The 13056-nt window shown below is 44.4% G+C and overlaps 1 protein-coding gene across 1 annotated transcript in view; it reads left to right on the forward strand.

Moving 5' to 3' along the window:
* The window catches only part of IFT43 (intraflagellar transport 43), a gene marked incomplete at its 5' end in the record, with an annotated part of 42850 nt that overhangs the window by 13650 nt on the left and 16144 nt on the right, over window positions 1-13056 (forward strand). Inside the window, 1 exon segment of the mRNA NM_001245674.1 lies at window positions 1933-2000. Within this exon segment, the coding sequence (NP_001232603.1) occupies window positions 1933-2000 (68 nt within the window).

The following is a 13056-nucleotide window of genomic DNA, read 5'->3' on the forward strand; positions in this document are numbered from 1 at the left end:
AAGTAAATTAAGTTGCGGGGGCATTGAAGTGCCCTGGAGATGCTGCATTTTCCCTCAGCCTTATGGCCCAGGTTCTTTGGTGTCATTTTTGTATCCCCGTGCACCTTTGTGAGGAGTTGTGAGGCTGTGTGTTGGAAATATGGTTTGCTGGCTATCGGAGGGATAGTGTAAGGGGAAAGGGGGTTGTTTGCATGGGAAGCATATGTGTGGGAAGGAGTGTGGTTTTGAGTTAGGGGTGTGTATAATGGGAATAGGGATGTTTATGTGGCATGCACGCCCATATGTGGTGTGTGTTCCCGCTTTTTCCTGGGCTCTGGGTGTGTCCAGATCAACTGAATTCAAAATGCTCCTTTTTTGGCACTGTAGCCTCTTCTCTGGTTTGGCATCTTAAGAATCTGGGGGAATCATTTAAAGATCAGAAAACTCCATTCACTTGGGCCCCTGAAGGCTTCACATTCTGTGACATGGTCATTCCAGTCGACTGAGCTCTGTCCCCTACGGATGAGCCCATATAAGGAGGCTGTTTCCTGCATTTCACGCTCCCTGCCTGTCCCTCTGCCCTCCTGTGCTCCCTTTGCCGAAGAAAGTCGGTATTTTGGGACTGCAGCTCCTGCCTCATTCCTGCTCCCTGTTTATTTTTGGAGGATGACTATTTTTGCTCCTATCAGAGAGCTATGCAGGGTCATACCCCCTCCCTGCAGCAGGCAGAGGCTGCTCCTGGCAGGGTCTCTTAATTTCCCACACTCACAAACAATGGTTCTATTTCAAGAAATAAACATGTGAGAGACCCCTACCATCAGGGGTTAGCTCGACGCTGTCCGCATTAGTGGCAAGAGGCGATTTGGCTTTGGCTCAGGGTTGACCCCACCACACATGCAAGGTCCTCTCTGAAGTCAAAAACTCCTCAGGAGTCATCCCACTCATTTACTTCTGTAATAAAAGCTGTGTAAGCCACCTGTGCCCCCACCATTCCTTTGCAGTTAGCATTTTATCTCTGTTTTGTGGCATCTTTTACCCAATCATTCTTTCTCATGGTGGTCCATTCACAGGTCCCTGTAATCCATCTTCCATCACTGGGCACCATCAATTGGGAGCTATGTAGGCTCTGCTTTCTGCCTCTGCTTTTATCATTGCCTGCCATGCAGAACACTGAAGGCAGTGCCATACAGAGTTCCTCAGGATGGGGGATCCAAGCCCAAGACTGTAAATGGCAATGGGCAGCTTCCAGATGGTGGGAATTCATGGCCCCATTTAAAAATTCCCATCATAAGCCCCAAGCTGAATTCCCATTTTCTCTTGCCATGTGGCAGAGTGCCACACAAGACAATGCAAGAAAATAGCAGGGGATGTCTTTAAGCTCCAGATGATCTTCCCCTTTGGATTTCAGTGGTGGGATTCATCCCAACTAACTTTGGAAGAGTTTGGGTACGGATCACTGTGTCTGAACTTAGCATCTATCCTCCTATTCTAAGCAGTGGACAAAAGCAGACTTTTTGGGAAAAATTCCTCATGTAACATAAGATATCTACAACATGCTGTCTTGTACCCTAGGAAGAGCATAATGTGGTACCTCCCACTGATATGTAGGCAACAGTGATGAGCAAGTTCCCAGTGAACCCTATTTTGCCAGGAGAGCACACCTTCTGTGGATCAGTCAGCTACTGTATTGTGTGTTCTCAAAAAGTCAAAGGCACATAGACCTGAAACTTGTCAAGATACTGATTAGGATGATGCATTTTTTGTTTACAGACAAGCTTAAAATCCTGTCTTGTAGTTTGTCTTCCTTTTATTTTATTATTAAAGAGCATTACCTCTAGCACTAGCTAGAGCACTAGGTCTTCATTATATAGTAGTGTTACATTAGTGTGTGCATGTGGACCTCAGTTGGCTTGACCAGAGCTGTCTGTAACATGCCTCTTCTTTTTAATAAAGGTTCCACCACCTAAACCCCCACGTCGGCAAGGAGGCTGGGCAGATGATCCTGTGCTGGCACCTACCAAGTGAGTCCTCACCTCTTTCCTTATTAAGAGGGATTCAGGTGTGGAATAAAGGATCATCACTAGTTGGACCTTGCTGTCACAGACATTGGAACAGTCTTCCTGGGTCTTTTAGATGGCCTTTGTTTCCAATATCAATATAACTTGTTCAAGCCATTTGAAGCATTGCTCTTTCTTGGTTCCATTGGCTAATTGACTTGGCAAGGATTAGAACTGTGTACGTGTCCCTGTTTGCTGGAGGCAGCATATTCCTTACCTGGTACAGTGCCTGGAAGGAGTCAAGAGCATAATAAGCATGTTAAATGCAGGAGCTGGGATGGGGGGGATTTAACTGGTTCCGTTCTTTCCAGGAGAGTGACACATGACAGCACCACACTGACAAGAGTGCAATGAATACATCAGGATTTAGTGATCAGCCTTGACAGGAAAGGTGAAATTTGTCAATGTTTATGTGTGCATAGGGTTATGGTATAATGGAGATGGATGGAGATGGTCAGCAAGAAGACATGCGAGGAAAAAGTATACAAATTGTAGAATGTGTGTGGAGAAGCCCGATGCTTACATGAAGGACATGTAAGACAAAGGAAATATCTGGACATGGTAATAGAATAAGTATGAAAACTTAAGGACAGTTGAGACTGGGAGGAGATTACTTGCTTTCAAACAGTTGTGGTTTTCCAAGCTGAGAAGTTATGCTGATGTATTTCGTATTCACAGAGCTGAAGGACTGAGCTGTGGAGTGGTGTGAGATTGCTTGTGTAGTTAAAGGCCTTTAATAAAAGTCTATATGTCTTAATAATATGTACTTTGGAGGCACTCTGATTTATGAAAAGTGACCTGTTTTCTGGTCTGAAACTGAGAATGGGTGGGAACATCCAGATATCTGTTATACAGTCAGTATTTTTTGTGAGAGGAGAAAGGTGGTCTGTATTCTGGGGTAGCCTTTCTAAAAAACAGTAGTTTTCTGGGAAAATTATCACTCCATTTGTCTTTGAAAAATAAATAGATTGGAAATCTGGAGACTAGAATAAAGCAAAGAGAGAATAAACCTGGAGACTAGACTAAGGATCTCAGCCTGAACTCCTGTTGCTCTCCAGTTTAACCCTGATCATGGTTATTTTCATAGGGTGGCTGCAGCTAGAAGTTGCCCTTGCAAAGATGCATCCACCTCAGGGTATGAAAAAAGTGCCACCAGTGATTCTGGATTTTTGTAGGACCAAGCAGAAACTTTATGGAAATATGACAGCAGACAAGAAGGTTCCATTTCATTGTTTAGGAAAAATAAGTTATGTAATTGTTAGTTAGGTGAAGGACTGATTGGAGGTAATACATATGCAGGGCTTTGCCTAATGTGCCCTGAAGGACAGTGAACAGGTTCTTAATGTAACAGCACTACAGTGCCACGTGCTATTTTGCCATGTTTTCCATTGTTTGACATTAGCTTTATCCTATAGATTTGCAGCAGTAGCTGTTGGTGGTGCTCCCCCAGCATCTCAACTGCATGGGTTACAAGACATTGTAGGTGTCTCGAGTAAAGGCTTCTATGGCATTGGATGTAGTTCAACTGGAGAAGCAGAACAGGACACAGGGTTGTAGACCTTTCTGTCTCTGAGAATCTACACACTGGGACATGAGACCAAGATGCATCCTTTGCTCAGTCATGCATGTGATACGTGATATCTGAGAGTGTTAATTTGCAATAAGCTTTTTTATTGAATAAATTTTATGAAGTTTGTTCTGATTTTCTCCAGTCATATGAGGTACAAGGGTTTTGTACAGCTAATTCCCCTGTCTTTCCTTTCCTGTGTATTCTCCCCAAGCTGATCTGTCTTCTCTCCCTTAAGAAAGTCTGAGATGCTGGCCTGTAGGGTTTGCTTTTTTGACATATCCCAGGGTAAAGCCTTCATGTGAAAAGTCTGAGTCATCGGCTGATGTCATACCAATGCTGCTGTAGCTTTGTTGTTTCTGTTTTCTCAGGCTCTATCTCCCCACAGCTTTTCAACCAATTTGACTCAGTTTGGAAGCCCATCAAGTTAACTTGCTCCAAGTTCACTAGTGTAGATGCAGTTAGAATAACATGCTTCTGTTATTATATCTGATTTAGGTTTAAGCCCTTTTTTGACAGCGTAACTGAACCTACACTTGGGAATCATTCTGTTAAAAGTAATTTGATTTTCAGAACAAACAATGCTAAAATCTGATTTTTTTTCTTTCACTTAGGAAGGATGAGCAGAGTGGCTACAGTTAGATTTTCTGAGTTATGTAAATATATCATGTGTCAGATGGAATACTGTGGCCACTTGTGCAATGATCTTGTAGCTATTTATGCTATTCTTTCTTCATTTGAAGTCTTAGCTTTTAGTTCTGTTTCTGACAGATTTAGTCACTTACAACTGCATATGTGTTGCTTTTCCTGCAGGGATGCTTACCAGTATGAAATGATCACTTGAAATTGTTCTTTTTATTTCCATTTGGCAAATGTTAGAGTAGAATTTAGTTTGTAACCTGTTTTTCTACCTTTGTGCTCCCTTTTAGTCCTTTATCTGCTCAGCTCATTTCATGCTTATGTAAACTTTTAAGTATTCTCACCATCTTGCTGATTATTTCCAGCAGACTGCTGCTCTCCCAGACTGTTGCAAAATAGGAAGAGGAGGACTCTTAAAAGTTTTCCAACCTAATTTTTTTTTTTAATTAATTAGCACAGATAATGTGTGAGATACAGTATTTTATCATGAGTTCCCATAGCATTTGCAAGTGTCAGATATTTAAATTGCTGAGAACTATCAAAATGATCTATTTTACTCACATATTCAAATGCCAAATGTGGGAAGATTATTTTGGACTCCTAGTACTCTTATAGAACAGTTGTAATTGCTAGGAGTCCCATTTTGTAAATCTGGGTAATGATGAGGACTACTTGTAAGTGTTTGAGCAAACTCCCAGGCTGGTCCTTTGCAAACAGCAACTACATGGTTCAAAGTAGTGACAGAAAATTAATTTTTCTGTACTGCCAGGGTCATCTCTAGCTGAATCTGCTGTATCTAGTTAAACCTGTACTCAGAAGAATCATTCGCTGTGAGAAGAGGCGGTCTCATTGCTGCCCCAGCAACATTCTAGCCCCCAGTATTAGCAGAAAGGGGACCAGCTAAGAACCTGGGCAGCCACTTGGGGCCTAATAACCTGCTGAGATAAATAACAGTAATTACAGCTGGGTTTTCCTACAGAAGCAGCTCTCTAACCACTGGATGGAGCCCAAGTGCCATTCTGAAAGCTGTGATGATGTCCCTAATTACATCAGTGCTGACACTTGTGACAAGCAAAGCAGAGCTCTACTGTCAGGTTATCTCACGCATCAAAATGAAGAAACACAAAGTGCCTGCCAGTGGGGGAAGGAAAATGGAACTCAGTTTTGCATACTGGTGTGGATTTGATAAAGGAGGGGTGTTTCCATGATTCATTTAATTCCAACTTCTTCTGATCTCATCTCTCTGACTTTCCTCATAGAATTTCTTCCATTTTCCTCTCTAGCAATATTGTAATTTCTTTGCTTCTTGGGTCTCTTTCAATTTACTTGGGTGCTTGATCCCTTTGGTCTTGCAATGAGCCCCCTAAAATTCCTACACCTCTGTAGGCAGCAACTAGGGTTGTTGAAGAATAAACACAGCATGTTTCAGGCAGCCCTGCAAGCAAACACAAGTAAGAAGTCCCTTCCAGTGCCTGCACAGGGACCTCATTTCTTCTACGTGGATGATGGCAGTTTAGCAATAGGTGTTTCAGCTACAACTGAAACTTTCTGACTGATAGGCCACACAGAGTTGTAATAATCAAGGCTTGTTTATGCAAATTATCATGCTGAATTATTTTGGAACAGAAGTGATAGAGTGGTACAGTGTCCAGGAGTGCATTTGTCAAGAAGGTGAATATTAAGTGCCTGCAGGAAGGAAGAGGATACAGTTGGGGTGACCTTTAGAGCACGGTAACCCAGCCCCTGTGTAGATATCATTAAGACTCTGAACAGTGGGCAGTGGTGAGATTGCACCCTGGAGCTGGAGGAAAGTTATTTAAGAGATTAAGGGGGTTTATGATTCAAGGTCTCTAGAGATAAGTAAAGTTAAAAACCTCCTGTTTCAAGAATATGGGCTTAAACTATTCTGTATTCTCTCAATAAGAAATGACCCCTGAGAGTGCCTGGTTTTAGAACCTCTAGCAATCCCTGTCTTGCATGTGGGAGTAGTAACATGCTCATGAGTTTCTTGGTCTGGGAGAGTGGGGGAAAGCTTGTGTCATTGCTTCTGTTCTCTACTCCCAATCCAGCGGTGTTGTGGTGAACCTCAATCTGGACTTCTCTGTGACACTGCCATGTTAGGAGCAGAGCCAGACTCCTGGCTGCATGGGAGATGTTAGCCTCACTCTGCAGCTTGCAGCCATCTGTGGATGTCTCAGTGAAGTGAACAATATAGGCAGAGAGGATCAAGGCTGGCAAGTGAGGGGGCACAACTTAGAAGGAGAAGAAAGAAAAGGAAGTCTGATTAAGTTTTGTCTTGAAGTGTCTGTTTTTGGGTTTGTCCCTGCATTGATCTGCAAGGGAATGAGGCAAGTAATGGCCCCTTGGGGACCTTCAGGACTTTCCTCTCAATGTCAGCCGTCATTTTCAATCACCCTCTCCCTCCCAGCCATTAATTTTGGCCCAGGATCATGGGGACTTGTCCATCTATCACTCCTAATTGACACTAAATGATCTGTCAGTTTATTGATGAACGGCAGGAGTGGAATTGTCACAATATATTTTACTTTCTAACAACTCCTCCTGACAATTTTACCTTGTCCATCTCACTCTCCTCACATAAATCTCCATTGGCCTCTCATTCCTTCTCTTGGGCTGATCTGGTGCCAGCCACCTCCATGCCATCGGCACGCATCAAGGACATCAAGATGGCGGTAAGCTGCAATGTGCAGGCCCAGGGGTGGGTTTTTTCCTCTCTCTCCCTGCCCCCCCCTTTTTTTTTTTTTTTATAGGCTGGATGTTCCAGGAATGCTAACAAGCTCCTGTCCTCTTGTCCCTTCATGTCATTGCTGGGGTGAGCTCTCCTTGGTGTTTCTGTTTAGACTCAGTAAAGATAACTGGCAGAAAAAGAAAAGTCCCTAAAAGACAGAAGAGTCGCCTGAGAATCTCTCAGTGCTCTGGCTGTCACAGGGGATTTTTGTTCCTTTTAAACCTACTTAGTGTGATTTGCAAGAATTTCCTGCAAGGGGAAAGTGTTAGACTTATGTCCATTTATGTGTTTCCAGTGCTCAGAGGAGCATGGAAAAAGAGTTTTCTTGCTTCTTTTTCCTTTTTTCCCCCCTTTTTTCTTTTCAAGTTTTTTTTTTTTAACCATTTTTCCTATTTTCTTTTTTTCTCATTTTTAACTTATATTTCTGTATAATTTTTCCCAGTTAGTGATGCTTTCTTTGACTTATTTTTCTGGAAAGGTACTGGGCAATGGAAGGTCTAGTAGGAGTGCAGCCTCTTGCTCCCCTAGAAATGAAACTTGCATGACAAAAACAGAACAGAAATGTGGCATTTTTGGTAGTGGTCCATGTAAGCTGCTGAAATGGCAGAGTAGTCTCAGGATGAAGTCTCTTTGACTTTTATTTTGTGATTGAGGACAAAGCATCTCCCTTTCTTATTTCTCTGCATCGCTGAGAAATTTCCCAGCAAATTTAGGGGATGCTATTATTGCTGTTCCAAATATTTCTGTTTTAAAATAGCAAAACCTTCTTGAAGATCACATGCAACTTCCAACCCTTTTGTATCTGTCATAGCCAAGGCTAAAATCTTGTCTGGCCATTGTAGGTCACCTGTATATTGGCTATGAAGTCTAGCTTAATGCAGTTTATCTGTTGAAAGGGACCTGAGATGACTTGATGTACTTGCTTTGCTTGGCCCTATTTGCCCCTCCCCCAGCCCCCTTCCCCATAAAACCCCTCTACTATTCTTAATCCAAGTTCTTAAAATATCTTTGTTCAGAAGCTGTTGATCCCAGATGACAGAACAAGATACCATTCAGTAATAAACATCTAATTCTTTCTACTGTTTTTCATATAAATGTTTTCAGTGAGGCCAGTCACAAAGGTCTTTGAACCTCATAATCATGGGTTTGCTCTCTATTGTGAGATTTGGAAAAACCCCAAACAACCTTAAATACATTTTCTGTCTCCTTTAGCATTCAGTTCTTTCCTATAACCATGAGGATCCAGAGCTGTGCTTTTTTTTTCTTTAAAAGGAAGCTGAAATGCTCCTGTAACCTCAAGAGTAATTTTTTGTGAGAGTTGGGCTTTGTGCTTACGGGAGGCCAAGAACATGATCCTTGGATAGGAGCCCCTGTTCTCAGGGACCAAAGATATGTGGTGGATACCTCCCGAAACTGCAGCACTGCTTTCTGTTTTCCCACACAGCAGGAATTTGTATTGAGTGTTGTTTTTTCTGTTGCTCAGTGGGAGTTCTGAACAGCTCTGCTGGTCAGTTCTCTACCAGTGAGTGAGAGGGGGAACCCTGAGAACATCTGCTTGGGGGATGATGCAGTGAGTGGGCTGAGGTTAAGTGATCCTCGGGAGCACTCTCTGGCAGCTTGTTCTTTTGTGCCAGTTCCTAAAGTCCTGCTTACCAGAGCTTTCCTCCTTTGCTGTTTCTGTTAAGTAAGCCCACATATTAGGACATGAGGAGAAACAAAAACACTTCAGCTGGAGATTAAGTGCCTCACAAGTCCATTTCAGCTGGAGCTGGCTAGCAGCAGTCTGTCAGATCCCATCTCACAGTGCATGCCTGCTCATTGCTGCAACCATCCTCTTCCAGAGCCATGCTCTGGGGCAGTGTGTTCAGCATGCAGTCTGACCAGCACAGGCAGCTTGTGAGGGGCCAGAAGGTGGATGGTAGGGCCATTACAATTTTAAAACGTGTGTCTGCCCAAAACCCCGTTGTAGTGATATAGATGGCCATGCATTCCAGGGCTAGGAAGTGCAGGGCTGTGAGGTGACATCCTATGATGAAAATAAAGGCTCGTAGCATGCTGAAATCAAGGGCAAAACTTTTCTCGATTGTAGGAGATGTGAAAATTAAACTCCTTAATTTTGTAAAGGAAAACCTGGCTTTTCCAGGCTGCCAGGCCAGAAAGAGAGGGTGGAAACTTAAAACAACAGATCAGAGCCCCAGAGAAGGTGCAATGGAACAGCTGAGAAGGCACCTTGTGGTGCTTTCCAGCACGGGTAGCAGCTCTAATTTACAGACAACATTGGTGAATGTGTCTTTTCCTGTGCCACAGCAAACAAGCAGTGACTGAGACCCACCCTGGGAGAGCCCCGAGAGTTATCACTTAGCACATGTGTGTCATATTGGATGTGTAACTTAGTTGTGCCTTAGGCTATTGAACAAGCTGCAACTCCGAGCTCACCGCCCACTCACTGTGGTGATGGGCACTTAAGGAACATTTGAGCAAGAATGTACAACGTCTTTTTTAGTATTTTTCCCCTCCTCCCTCAGGCCTAGACCTGAATTACAGTCTTTGCCCGAGAGGCAAAAGGCTTCGTGCCTCCCTGTGGGCTGAGCCAAGCCTTCGGTGTTGAGGTGGGCATGGTTTTGGATGGAAGCACTGAGGCAGAACTGCTGACTTGCTTCCAGGGCACCCAGTCTGTCTGTGCCCGCCCTTTGATCGCCTTACTTTCTCCAAATAAAATGCATCTCTGAACCTTCTGCTTTTCCTCCCGTTTCATTCTTTTAGCAAGAGGGATGCTTGGAGCGGCTTTGTGGTTCCACGTGATTCGTAGCCGTGGTGAGGCAGGAAACGGGCCAACGCACAGGCGGACAGATGAATTTCTCCCCCGCTGCCCGGTAAAACGAGAACAGCCCTCGCTCCGCGCTGGCGGCGGGACCGTGCCGGCCCGCGGTGGGCTGCCCGCCGGCCCGGGCTCGCAGCGCCGCGCTTGCCCGGCAGGGGGCGGCCGCGGCCCGGCCATGCTGCGGCTGAGGCGGAGCGGAGCGGGGCGGGCACGGCCGCCAGCCCCGCCGGCCCGGCCGGGCAGAGCGGGCTGCTCGCGCTCCCAGCCCTCTCTCATCCGCCGCGCCGTACTGGGCGTTCCCGTCCCGCCGCCTCCTTGTGCGGTTTAGCAAGCTGCGGGAATTCCTTCCCTTTTCCTTAGCTGTGCTGCTCGCCCTCACACCTCCCGGGCCGCATGAGAGAACCTCGGTCCTGCACAGAGAGCTCCTTGGGGCCTGGCTGTGTCACGGTGCAGGACGCGAGTGTGTCTGGAGCTCTCATGAGCTGTGGACATTAAAAGGTTTCAAGGACGTTTTTCTCCATTCATCTCAGTTATGTCCTCTGCTAAAATAGGTTAACGGTGTCTAATTAACCACTGCACATTGTCATGCTGCATAAAGATAGCATCCTGGCTGTTCTCTGAGCCCTGCCACTTTATCTCCATTTAGATCTCCGTGGTAGTCCATTAAATGAGAAAGAAACAGTTTAACGGAGATGATGTCTACATTGGAACTGCCTTTCACCCTTCAGCACAGAAGTTGCAGGTAGCTCAGCTGTACATCGGGGCTGTGTGGGAGAAAAGTCTCGGGTTTAAGGTTTAACTCATTCTCATTGATGTGGACGAAGAATTCCTCCTGGGCAGAACTGAGCAAAAACACTCGAGAGATCAGATCTATATCCTCTGCCCCAGGGCAGAGCTAGGAGACAAATAGGTATTCTGTACCAGGAGTGACCTACCGTGGGATTAAACAAGGACTGTCAGGGTCCTTCACCCAGTTTCACAGCTATTCAATAACCTGAAATAGAGAGGGGATAAGCAGCTGTCCAAATCCAGAGGAAATATTCTGGGATTATGATTATATTTGGGAGTGCTGAGGGCCTCTCAGGGAAAGGGAGTTTAAAGGGAACTGTCCAGGTGATGGAGTGAATCCATCTTCTTTTTTCCCTCCAGATGCAATGGACTTGCGAACATAAGTGAAAAAAAGCAGATGTATCCCCGTCTTACAAAAATGGGGAGTGGCTGGTGTTTAATACAGCAGACCGAAAGTATTTCTGAGCACTGCTCCTGGGATGGTATTGTTTTGTTTGTCCTTACTTGAGTGACTGTATCTGTAGTTCATATTCAATTGCTCATTTTGCAGGTCCTTGTTGCTACTCTCCCTGGGCTGTGCCTGCTGCTGTAGCAGACAAAGTAGGGCAGTGCACTTCGTGTTGCTGAGAACATGACAAAAGAGTAGGAAAGCTGTGTATGCTGGCTTGTCAGGTTTGTTCCGCGTCTGCTTTCACTCACCATTAGAAAGCTCATGAGATGAATGAAGAGGGTGCTGTTTACCTAGACCTGATATTTCTGAAGGAGGAAGTGTTGGTCTGAATGTGTGGCAATTGGCATTGGTAAGATGAGACTATTTTTAGGAAGGGGTACTCCACAATCCTTAAGAAAATGTGATAACATCATGAAGAAATCCTGCCCATAGTACTTGGAGAGCAAAGAGACCAGCAGTTGATTGGTTCTGTAGGAATACTGTCTCCGTGTAGCCCTCAGCTGAGTGTATGGAATGGACAGAATTGAAGGTGGGGCATCTTTTAAAGATCTATTAATGATTTCTCTTGCTGTGTTGAAGGTTTTTAACCTTAGGACACAAGACAAAGCTTATCTTTACTCTCAGAGTCACTTTGTTACGTAGATTTAGGTACTGCAGTTTTGCCAAAAAAGCAAAAGACTGGTTAAACCAACAATGTTTTCTGATTTTTTCCCCCAGTCTGGAACAAGAACTCAAAAGTAATTTGGCACCAAACAAAATGAAAGTAAGCTTTATTAAAAAAAAAAAAAAAAGAGGAAATAGGTTGTGTGATAGCTTCTTTGCTCAATCAGGGAGTGTAAAACCTACAATTCCTTTTTGTACTACAGAAGCTTCATACTATATTTTTGGGATAGTTTTCTACATGTGAGTTCATGAGCTGACTTGAAATGCTAGTTTCATCGAATAATGCTGTACCAAATAATATATTAACAAACATATCCAGAACAGGCAACTGGAAGCAGATGTGTCTCCCAAACAGAAGAGCAGCCATTTCTGGGTCCTGCTCCAGTGCTGTTAGTATATACGTGCTCTGTATAAACCACAGTACTGTCAGCATGAGAGACTTGCCTCACACAGTGCAACCTCTAGCACAGGGATTAAGGTGCTCTCCTGGGGGCTCTGACCATGGGGCTGTAACCTGCCCCTGGGAAGAGGAAGGAATTATCTTGTTTGATGGGAGAGTTCCAACACCTGGGCTCTGGTGTTAGAACTCTCCCATTAAAGGGAACAGTACTATTTCCACACCCTCCCGCACATGAGTTTGTTCCCCAAATTGCTGCTTTTTCCAATATATAGTGTAGCTGTTTCATAATGAGGGATTTGCTTTTTGTCCTGAGTAAGTCCTTTCCTAAGAACACAGAAAATTTGAGAAAGCCTGAGTCTCACAACATAAGCAAAACAGTCTCTGCCTCTAAGACTAACATGATTGTCTTCCCTGTGGGCTGCCTGGGTATCAGTCATGAGAGGGAGCTTAGGAAAAAGAAATAGAAATTGTTTACAGGGATAGTAGTAGTGACCTTTTTTCCTGGGAAGTATGAACATGTGGAGTGTTTAATTCCTGCCTGGAGATGGGAGCAGAGATATAAGGAGTGTGAGGACTGAGGCAGAGAGTGTTACTTGGGGTTGGACAATCATCAGGAGTAACAGGATCACGCCAAGATGTTAAGTTGAACTCCCAGCAAAATCATTGCACTATGCATGGCTGTGCAATGCCATCATTTGGGATATTTCAGCTTGGAGAGGGAAAGGCTATAGGGGATCCAATTCTGTGAAGGCATAAAAGAGGAATAAAATAGGAGAAATCTTGCATCATCTTTCTATCTCTATCTTCTCAGAGACTAAACACCACTGGTGCTGGTGGAGGGCTCTCTGAAGCCGTCTATTTCTTTCCCAATAGTATCAGGAGGTTCACAAAAAGTGCTTTGTACTACCACCGGGGAGAAGGAAGGAGCTGGACAGTTCATC

Source organism: Taeniopygia guttata, chromosome 5 (genome assembly GCF_048771995.1).
Source record: "Taeniopygia guttata chromosome 5, bTaeGut7.mat, whole genome shotgun sequence".
Lineage (NCBI taxonomy): Eukaryota > Metazoa > Chordata > Aves > Passeriformes > Estrildidae > Taeniopygia > Taeniopygia guttata.